The sequence below is a fragment of the Protomyctophum bolini genome, assembly GCF_963924005.1.
Source record: "Protomyctophum bolini genome assembly, chromosome: 6".
Taxonomy (NCBI): domain Eukaryota; kingdom Metazoa; phylum Chordata; class Actinopteri; order Myctophiformes; family Myctophidae; genus Protomyctophum; species Protomyctophum bolini.
Genome location: NC_137867.1, coordinates 5,410,170 through 5,421,962, shown reverse-complemented (window position 1 = coordinate 5,421,962; position 11,793 = coordinate 5,410,170). Strand labels below are relative to the sequence as shown.

The window sequence follows — 11,793 nt, the reverse complement described above, 5'->3', positions numbered from 1 at the left end:
ATTACTTCATTGTGCATCCACTCTAATTGTTGCTTATCAAAATGTCTCTACTGTATATACAGTACATTGTACTAACCATTCCTAACCATGTCAGGTAGCGAGTCTTCAACATCGGGCACCTGAGATTAGAATAAAGACTTGATTAACTTGAGAAAATCTAAATGAAACATTCATTGTTTGACTGGTACTTTAGTTTAGCTTGAAAATAGTTTTGTTATATGTGCAAACAAGGATGTAATAATATAGCCTACTCAAATGAATATCCGGCTAAACTGTGTTAATTTATCCAAGGAGCTCTTGAACAACAATAATGGATCTTGTCCTTGCCCACATTTACTGTGTAGGCCTACCATAAACACAACAGGCCTACCTGTGGAGCCGGGCATGAAATCTCAGAAATATAGCACGTCAGTAGAAGGCCAATGACAGTGCAGATATTCGTTAATATTGCCATTCCTGTCAGAGAGAACAAAACAAGGGGAAGGTCAAACAAACACGATTGAGTTTGTTGGTGTGGCCATGCAGCCAAGCCGGAGGCAATGGTGTTAGGAAGTGACACCGGGTGTCAGCTGTGATGGTGAATGGCAAAACATAATGCAATTTACATACATTGTCATCGTCTATTCACACCTCCAGGTATATCGTACGTAATCATACTTATTTTTTAGATTTCAGGTACCTCTACAGCAGGGGTTCTCAACCCGTGGGTCGCGACCCCTTTGGGGGTCGCCAAATTATTTTGGGGGGTCCCCAAATTATTAAAAAAAACAATTGAACTGAATGGCTGGAAAATGGAAATTAAGAGTTTACATACGTATGTGGTGCATTGCATACATTTCCCTTAATGATTATATCTGGTTTCAGTATTAATTTATGATATTTTCTCTATTATTAAGGTTATTTTTGCAGTCAGTTTGTATTGGTGGTGGGGAGGGGGGCGGGGCGGGGGGCGCGACTTGCGAGACATTGCCAAAGCATTTCCGGGCCGGATCTCCAGCCATAAACATTGAGAACCCCTGCTCTAGAGATTAAATTCAGGCAGAGCTGGTTTTTCTTCCCAGTCCACCACTATACAAACATTAGGAATTAACAATCAGCATCCTGTATTGTTATCCTTTCCCCCCCATAGCCCCAAGCCATTTCATACACGCACAACCCCAAAATATTGTTATCACAAGCCTCAGACAGAGATAAATGGGTACGATGAGGACAGTAAAGACGATGTACTGTACAGCTGGTAATCACATGCCACACATTTTCATGGTAGAAATATGACTGCACACATTGCTATTATTGTAAAATATTAAAACCGTTTGGTCTAGGAAGTTTTTAATATAGGCCTGAATGATGACTTGCTCAAATATGGAGGGACAGCAGGATATGGATGAGATTATGAATTCACAAAAAAAGAAAACCATTTGTGTACGGTATTACTATATGGGCTAAAATCGGCTAGTGTACGGACACCTTAAAGCAGAAAAAGTAAAAGGCCTATTCATTATGCATGATGCATTTCACATACCGGTAATCATAATTGTGTAGTCCTAATTCGAAATATGTTCAAATATTGAAGATCCGTTATAAGGTGGGGATGATGAACAAAACATTTCGTTTCTAATGTGTGATGCAGTGGTTCTGTAATAATTATGAATGAATTAACAAATTAATGAATGAATGAACAAACAAATGAAGTAATAATTGCTACTCACCTCTTTCAAGCTGAGCCTCCTCTTTCAAGTGTGGTTCAGTGGGTATAGGCTAATCGACACAGATTAGAATACCCTGGCAATGCTTAGCTACAAAATTAGCAACAAACTTGTTTAAATGTTATTTGGAACTTTTAGCAATTGTTGAAAAATTACTCAAACGCTAAAATACAGAATGGGCATTTTCCCTCCAAGGCTCCAAACGATTCGGTCTGCCTTCCTTGACTCCTGCAGTGTGCTGTTGTGAGAGCAACGTAGTGAGTGACAGCCTTGATTGTAGTCAATCATGCTGCAGCAGCAAGTATAGCCTACAGCCCTACACCCTACAGAGTACCATGCATTCCACAGTTAGGCCTACCTACTACATCAGCTATTAAACTAGTGATAAGCATTTATTTTGCAGATTTGCCACAACTTAAGCTAACTTTACCTAACTATAGGCCCAGGCCCAGGTAGAACCAGGTGTACATACGCCCCAGCTCTGCATAGCGAACGTTTTAAATGAAAAGCTCCAACAGTAGTGGCAACATTCCAAAAACAAAAAAACTGAATGTCAAAATATCCACTGTGGTGGCTGAGCATTTAAAGTATGCAGTACTAAGCATTTAAAGTATGAGGTATAAAGTACAGCAGCTTTGTGTTCATTAAACAGAAAGATTGGGTATTGGGTAAGACTGACGTTATGTAACTTTCAGGACCTTTCACTGCTTTGTCTCAACCATATGGCTCTGGTCCATACTAATGCGGTTGCATTTAACAGCATCATTAGAGCTATATGGATCAGAGCTAACGGGCGTATAATCATATTTCTCATAAACCTTTTTGTTATTATCATAAAATAAATAAAATTAGCACATCATACGTGCAAAAGTGCCTTTTTTGAAGAACAAAGTTAGGAGGATGTATACAATTATCTATTGTTATTCACATTTACGGTTACAAATAGCCTATTATCTTTATTCATGGACTTTTATTTTGGAATTATTTATTTATAATGGAAAAAAGTCACTGCAGAAGCACAGCACACCACACACTCATAAAAGTCACTATACACTTTACCACTTAATACCAATTTATACTGTACTAGGCTACTGAATCCTGAGTCCTGCATGTCATTGTCATAAGAGTGGATTGTTAGGATAGGCTATATGTCTGGACACTGTCCCTACAGACAGTAATTGGACAACAGAGACCTTGAAGCTGTTTAATTACATTGTACAATGTATGCATTTTGTTGACTTAAAAAATAGATTATTATTTAAAATAAATACAAATAAAATGCATTATTCGGCAAAGTTCACCCATACAACAACAATCTGGTGGCATACTCTCCTATGGCAATAGGAAGCATGCATGTCCACATCTCCAAGATATAGCTTTATGGAGCTCTTAAACCATTCTCTGGCAAGTCCCACCCAACAGTCTATATAGCCTAGGCCTAGTGGCCTAGGGATTCGGGGCTCTGGCCGTAGGCTAGTACTGAGCGGACTTGGACCACATCCGTTGCACGACTGGGGTGCAAACCAAGGACACGGTAAGCAACTGCATTGGACCAACTGCAATGCCTTTCACAAATTCACATCTGTGCCAACACTGGGCCTGGCAAAGCAGTATTAACCATTTAAGCCCTATATTTCATTGTACAACAAATAGCAAAAATAGCCATGCAATGTGTAGGATGTGCCACCACTGGGCCTGAAACAGCAGTAGACCTAAGCACTTCATTATACAATCAACAGTACAATAGCCTAGACAGCTAACAAGACACAGGAGGAATACCATTAGGTCTACCTTCATTCAGCACCGCTGTTTTAAAGTGCTTTGTTGTGACCGAGGCGAGGACCACAGTGCTGCATCCTTGATGTGGACAGATTCTCAATTAACTTTACCCATGATAGGCCTACCCCCCACCCACCCCATTGACATATTGACCCACACACCCCGCAAAGGGGTGAACTGACAGCAAACCTTGTGCATTACAATTTGCAGGTGATGCAAGTGATAATTCATGAATTCAAGTGTAGGTATAGTGTAGGTATATCCCTAGTATAGGGATTTAAAAGAGGAGACTGATTCAGCATGCTTGATCTCAAAGGCCAAGGGCAGTGCATTCCAAAGTGTTGGTGCTGAAAGCCAGATCTCCTTTGGTCTTTAAGTTACAGACTTGGGAAGCTAAATTTCCTGGCACCAAAAGGTGGCTGCAGCATTCTGCTGAAGACAATGAATAAATATAGGCTCTCCCCATCTTTATTAAACAGATAACAGAAGAGACAAAATTGGAACTGGATTACTATCAAATTGAAGCTGATAAATGATCATGGTAGGGTTCTCTCTCCTGATTGGATAAAAAGGCTATCCCTTCCCGACTTGAAATTGTATTTTCTGTTTAGTGTTTACGGGAGAAACGGCATGACACCCGTTCCTGAACAAACAATACACCATTGATTACTATTGGAATAGGCTATATAATAGAGCTTTAACCGTTAAACAAAACACAAAAAAAGAAAAATTAAAATAAATAAATACACTTTTAATGAATAGTATCGACATGGCAATTGCTAACAAACTCCATTAATTGTTGATTCTAATGAATGATTCCGTCGGAACAGAACTGCTACGTGCTCCTGGACGGGTTAACGGTTGTTAAGACTGAGTTGTGTTCTGAACTCAAATGCAACCACTCAGGAGACAGGAAGACAATTAAGCACTTTATTGTCCAAATTGAGCATACATAAATACTCTTATCGTATAAATAGGTAGATATGTATCTATGAGGATATATATAATATAAAGCTATACTTATAATATAAAGCTATACTTAGGGGAAATCCAAGAGAGTAGTCGAAGACGAGCTTGTAGATCGGCAGCCAAACAAACAGTCCAGAACAAAGGGGTGACGAGATCCAGGCGTGGCACGGCAGATAGCCAGGTCTGGAGGATGAGAGGAACAAATTAGCAAAACAGCTAACACTGCAGCTAAAACACATGAAAAGCTCTACAGAGTACGAACAGCAACAGAGTAGAGAGAAACTGTACTTGCCAGGCGTTTCTATGGGAAGATCTGGCGAGGAGTGGAGCGAAGGCAGGGTTCTTGAAGACTCTGGTGATCATGGTAGAATGGAAACAGGTGTGCAGTGCCACACCCAGGCAGCTCGTCAGAGGGGGAGGGGAACACAGAGGTGGACCTGACTAGGATTGGTGATGGAGCAGTGGGTTGTGCAGAGGAACACCAGAAGTGGAAGGTTGGGGTGGAGGGTTCGAAACCGTAACACCGGCATCTGGAGAACAAGAAATGTTTTAGTAAAATGCCTCATTCAATCTGTAAAATATCTATCAGTGGTTCTCAAACTTCTTTGTGACATGAAGGACCCCCAAATTAATGTGTGCATGGCTACGGCCAATATTTGTGTTGTTAAAATGTTTCAAAAATATTCCAAATGTTTCCCATTTTTTCAATTTTTTACTTTGCCTTCCACATAATTATGATCCTGAAGAACCTCACAACCTCACATCCAAAATTATGACACTCAAGTACTGATGGTCATGAACAGAACTAATTAAAAAATATGCTGCAAAGGCCTTTGCCGTATCCTTCACAAAATCTGCAACCCAATTGGCAATTACCCAAAGTTAGGGGGAGACCATTTTCCCATTTCCCAAGTTGTTGACATATACAAAAAAAGATAAGAAAACTTGATACTTCAATATTGAGTCTTTCCCATTTGTTTCATCACATAGTCTATTGAATCTGTCATATTGAAACAGAACACTCACAATAGGGGTCAGCAGTAATTTAGATAAGTGAATCTATTATTATTATTATTAAACATGATGCAACTTACTTTGCCTGGAGAATCCAGAGGAAGTACCACCACTTGTACCACCACTTGTACTCTGTAGCGGGTTACCGGTATCTGGAGAACAAGAAAAGTTTTAGTAAAATGCCTCATTCAATCTGCAAAATATCTATCAGTGGTTTTCAAACTTCTTTGTGACATGAAGGACCCCCAAATTAATGTGTGCATGGCTACGGCCAATATTTGTGTTGTTAAAATGTTTCAAAAATATTCCAAATGTTTCCCATTTTTTCAATTTTTTACTTTGCCTTCCACATATGATCCTGAAGAACCTCACATCCATTGTGAGCTTGAATGCTCTAAATAATTTAGTTTAATATATATTTTTATCCCACGATTTTGTAACCCATTTTTCACCCCTGTGTCAATCATCTAATGTGATCCTGGGCTCTACACACCCTCCACCAACCTAGTCCCCATATATGGGGGACAAGGGGAGAGCAACGGACTTGAACTCATGCTTCCTTCATGAGTGTCCATGTAAGTTGCTCCTTTACACCTGACATAATTTAGTGACGTGGTAAAGAAAACACTCAAGCAGTAGTATAGATTCAATGTTAAAGATAATTCAATGCCGCCACAACCAAAAAAACTATGACACTCAAGTACTGATGGTCAATGACCATCTGTTCATGACCATTGGTCATGAACAGAACTAATTAAAAAATATGCTGCAAAGGCCAGAAGTATCCTTCACAAAATCTGCAATCCAAAGTTAGGGGGAGACCATTTTCCCATTTCTCATCTGTTAAGTTGTTGACATATACGCTATAGGCCTATATACAAAAAAAGAAAAGAAAACTTGATACTTAAATATTGAGTCTTTCCCATTTGTTTCATCACATAGTCTATTGAATCTGTCATATTAAAACAGAACACTCACAATAGGGGTCAGCAGTAATTTAGATCAGTGAATCTATTATTATTAAACATGATGCAACTTACTTTGCCTGAACAAGTTCTGCAGATAGAACGATAATCCAGAGAATCCAGAGGAAGGAACACCACGATTTGTACTCTGTATGGAAAACACGGACCAGTAACTATAAGAACTAGAATTGTTTTGCTTGTTTTTATTTCTGTATAAAAGCAAGTATGGCAAGCATGTTTCTATATACATCATAAGTTGCTTGGATGTCGTAAATGTGGTAACCTAGAGGGAATAGTATACTGTACTCCTCTGTACTGTACTGTAGTCCTCTGCATTGTCCTGTACTGCGCTGCACTGCACTGTACTGTACTGTACTGTACTGTGCTGTACTCCACTGTACTGTACTGTAATGTACTGTACTCCACTGTACTGTGCTGTACTCCACTGTACTGTACTTCACTGTACTGTGCTCCACTGTACTGTACTGTACTGTTCTCCTCTGTTCTGCTCTCTTCTCCTCTGTTCTGCTCCCTTCTCCTCTGCTCTGCTCTATACTGTACTGTACTGTACTGTACCCTAATGTACCGTATGTACCGTATTGTAGCATACTGGACCATACTATATCATACTAAACTGTGCCATACTGTACTATACGGTACTGTACAATACTGTACTGTACAATACTGTCCCATACTGTACCATAATGTACTGTACTGTACCGTATTGTAGCATACTGGACCGTACTGTATCATACTGAACTGTGCCATACTGTACTATAAGGTACTATTAGGGTAGAAGGATTTCTATTATGGTAGAAGGATTTCTATTAGGGTAGAAGAGAAGAATTTCTATTAGGGTAAAAGGATTTCTATTAGGGTAGAAGGATTTCTATTAGGGTAGAAGGATTTCTATTAGGGTAGAAGGATTTCTATTAGGGTAAAAGGATTTCTATTAGGGTATAAGGATTTATATTAGGGTAGAAGGATTTATATTATGGTAGAAGGATTTATATTATGGTAGAAGGATTTCTATTAGGGTAAAAGGATTTCTATTAGGGTAGAAGAGAAGGATTTCTATTAGGGTAGAAGGATTTCTATTAGGGTAGAAGGATTTCTATTAGGGTAGAAATCCATAAGGATTTCTATTAGGGTATAAGGATTTCTATTAGGGTAGAAGGATTTATATTAGGGTAGAAGGATGTGTTCACACAATGCAAGCCGACACCATCATTAAAGAGGCACTTCACTTGTGTCCTTGACAGTTGTCTGTCTGAGCTAGTACTCCTCCTACTGGTTGTTCTGGGTGCCTGTTTGGTGGGGAGGGTTACTAGTGGAGAATGAAACACTCGAAATTCTCATAGTAACATTAATTTGTATGTCCTTGTGGAAGTCCAGAAGCTAAGTGACCAAATTATAATTTAGTCCATCTGGTGTGAGGTGCAATAGCTTGGCATTTTACTTTACTTTTGCCTCTTGGCTACCTGCATTCCACATGGCATCGCTTTTATGTTTCAATTCATATTCAGATATATTTTTCTAAATGGGATTATATGACAAAGGTAAAATGCTTGCTCCATTCCAAGGTCAACACAGTCAAAGAAGTGTTAATTGCAACTGTAGGTCGCAAATTACTATGAAAACCTGTCCGTCAGTCAGGTCACACTCATATGGTTGTCAGCTCATGACGCCTCGTGACATCACACCTTGTGACACGTCACACCACCATATACTGTATGGTCGATTCTCCATATACGGCCATCTTCATATATGGTTGATGCCCCATATATGGCCGTCTCCATATATGGCTATCTCCATATATGAAGATCACGGCACTGACCTCATCGAAAACTCGAAAACTTTGGCCTGGCCCTACCTGGGCCCTCATCAAACCCTGTAAACTCAAGACACTGCCCCTGCTGCCACACTTAGATCTCCATATATGGAGCTGACCTGTTCTGACATTCCATATGTTGATCCGACCTCATCAAACCCTGAACACTCAAGACACGCTCCATATATGGCCAGTACAGAATTGATTCCATATGTTGATCTGACCCCCCATGCCAAAGTGCCAGTGTGCACACGAGCCTGCCCTTCAGGGCAAGGTCGCTTCTCGCCCTCAGCCTGGTTGTTACTGGTTGTGCACATTAGGCCAATTTCACACCAGCGAATAAATTTGGAGAAAATGGGGGGAAACTGCAAAAGAAAAGTCAAATGGCAAACTGATGCTAGTGGAACTAACTGTGGTTTTAAAAACTACAGATTTTCACATTTTCACTTACTGTTGTTTGATAGTAGCCGGTGCTTGGAATTCCTGCAAGTCGTCCTTTAAAGGCCTTTCGGATCTGTAGGCAGAGTGTTTGAATGTTATACAACAAACATAAAATACATACTTTTTTTCAAATGTTTTATTTTAATATAGTTTAGTATGCATCTGCATTAGTGTATGTTCTATATTTGTATACTACAACATACCTGTGAATCCACCAGTGTCCCAAACATTAAAATGAAGAAACCCTAAATGAAATAAATAAATAAAGACAAGTGTTTTATTGATGGTTGTATACATCAGTATAGTAATGTAAAGTAGGACTATGAATTCATGCCCAAACTGTTTGTTTGTGACCTTTTTGCCCAATAAATTACTTTGTTAAAAATGTCACAGCTCTTGCCATAACTTTGCGGAATTGAAGTTTCCCCCGCAGACCTCATAGCATAGAGCGGAGGCAATAAGTAATATTGCTTTTATGCAATTTGTTGCGGTCAAATGTGTTTTTTAGTTTTAGCTTGTTTCATGAATGTGTTATTAGCTGCCATTACAAATATCCATGCCTTGGTTGTCCCACATGAGCCGCCACAGTCTGCTAAACAGATGTTGTGTTTTGCAAAGTCCCGGAAAAGACGCACTGTGATTGGCCAGTACAGTCACTTTGATTGGCAGTTGTGCCGAATGCTCACCCCAAAACATGATTTACGAGACTGTGATAGAGAGGAGTTAAAATCACACCTGTGTGAAGTGAGGGGCGCTCTTATCATACATCTGATTCCGGACAATCACAATTTGCGCCAATCAAATCGCTAAAATTCAAACAAAGACACAAAGCTGGGCTAGCACCCCTCAAAATAGACCCCATGGCAAGTCATTTGGGATCAATATAAGTAGGAAAATTAGCCTATATGTTTTTTCCTTACCTGTAATGAGTTGAAGAATGCGAAGGCAATATGGATTCCAATATTTGTTGGAGCTGTCATAGTTCCCACTCCCAGACACCAAGTAATTCCAATGAAAGCAGTCAAAAAGGCCAAGAATTTTGCGATGGCTCTCACCATTTTCTTTTTTCTTTTTTTGTTTTGATCTGACTGGAAAACATTCATAATTGTGCACAAGGACACGATTAGAATTATGACGTTTATAAGAACAATGGTCAAGGCAGGAATCACAAACGCAAGTAGGGCTTTCGTCTTGTGCCAGTTTAGCCAACAAGCGTTGTATTCTCTGATGTAGCCATTGTGGCCCGCTGTAGAGGCAATGGTGACGACTGCTATAATTAAAGGACCTCCGTAGCCCAAACAGAAAGCAATGGCCATCATGATTGGTTTAGACGGATGGGAGAAGGTGGCGAAGGTTATGTAAAGCATGAGAAGGCTTAACACAAATGACCAAAAGAACAGGGCAAGGTAGAAAAAGTGTATGAAAAATGTTGCTGCGCGGCATGGAGCGACTGGAACTCTGTAATCTTCCCCTGGATTTTCAAGGGGGTTGTCGGCAATTGCTGATCCAATGATGAACCAGATGTCTGCCATAAGCAGAGACACAGCAATGTTCACAATACAAACATGACGCATGTATAAGATTGTCTTATACATTGTCTTATTGTTTCTTATTGTCTTCCAAATGACTATCTCAACGATGAGACAAATGACCAAGCATCCCATTGATATCCCTACGCCAATGTACGAGATTATGTCCAGTAAAACTTTAATTTCTGGGGGAATGTCAATCGACATAAGAATTGAGAAGGAGGTTAGGTGGGTGCAGTTACAGGTGACGGTATCATTTATGTCTGACACAAAAGCACACCCCTCGTGGTCCCATCCGCCGAGGTTATCAAAGAGTGCAAAGTTCCAGAAGACGCACTGTGGGCTCAATGTCAACGACGTGTTTTGTTTGTCAAAAGTTATTATCACATTTTCAACCGTGGTGTTCAGCTTGACCATCAGAACTTTGCCATTGATGATGTTCTCATAGCTGGTTTCGTTGCTAGTGGTATTGAAGCTGCTGGCGTTGAAGCTGGCATTCCTGGGAGGTAGAATGCTGTTGAGGGGGAAGACAATGGTGGTAATGAAGAGGTTGGTAGCACTGGTGTTTAGAATGTTGAGGGTGACACTAGAGTTAATGTCCGCCTGGTACGAGTTGTTGAATCTTTTTCTTTCCAGCAGAATGAGGTCGGTTGATATATGAAACTCCCCTTCCAAGACGTCGATGATACTTTCCATTGAATTTAGAAACTTTGAGCTGACATTGAGGGTTTTGTTGGTGTTTAAAATGAACCAGGATTCTGTTGCTGCTTCATCAATGATGACATCCACTATTTCCAGGATATCCTGCAGACAAAACGGCATTTCTCTGTTAGAGTGATAACATGTTTATCTTGTTTTAAGCTACAAAATATTGCATAATACTCTAAGCAAAGTACAATGTGACATAATAAAGCTCTCCTGTGGTTCTCAATTTGGTGTTTTAGTGATGAACAACAGGTCTAACATCTAGTGTTTCTTATTTTCATTAAGCTGAGATTATTAGGTTACCATGAAAGTAAGAATCATTCACCTACTCCATAATAACATTCTGTATATTTTCTTTAATAGGCCTTAATAGGTATATTTTTGAGGCGAGGGCTGCGAGGCATATAGCAACCTATATGGGGATTTCTTTCCACCGCTTACCTGCATGACAATCTTATCGACATCAACATTGTCAACATTTGCAATGATGTCCAGGATGTCAACAATAGCAGATATGGTCGCACTCGAACCAGTAATTACTGGTTGAAAATGTTCTGCCACCGTAGTTAGATTAACCACAAATGCTGGAACTGTCACTGCATCCAAATCCTAAAAGAATCAAACATGTCAATTGCATGGTACCAACCAAGAACATTCTGTTACCAGTGGTTCTGTACTGTTACCAGTGGTTCTCAAATGTCAAACCCCCCAAATTAATAATCAGTGGACCGGGCCCCATCTGGAAATATCTTGTACCAAAGACCCTCATACAAGATAAATGTTGTTAAACCATTTCAACAAATATTCCAAAAATACGTTTTTTTAAAGTAGCTGACTTATAACTTCACAACAAG

General features: G+C 39.7%; 1 protein-coding gene across 1 annotated transcript; it reads right to left on the bottom strand.

Moving 5' to 3' along the window:
• Positions 1-4,755: 4,755 nt before the first annotated feature.
• Positions 4,756-10,930, bottom strand: LOC308316844 (adhesion G protein-coupled receptor L3-like; the record flags this gene model as incomplete). The annotated part of the gene is made up of 3 exons (XM_080765632.1): positions 4,756-4,984; positions 9,819-9,951; positions 10,351-10,930. 3 exons carry the CDS (start codon positions 10,928-10,930, stop codon positions 4,756-4,758), a joined length of 942 nt encoding a protein of 313 aa, XP_080621758.1.
• Positions 10,931-11,793: the final 863 nt, after the last annotated feature.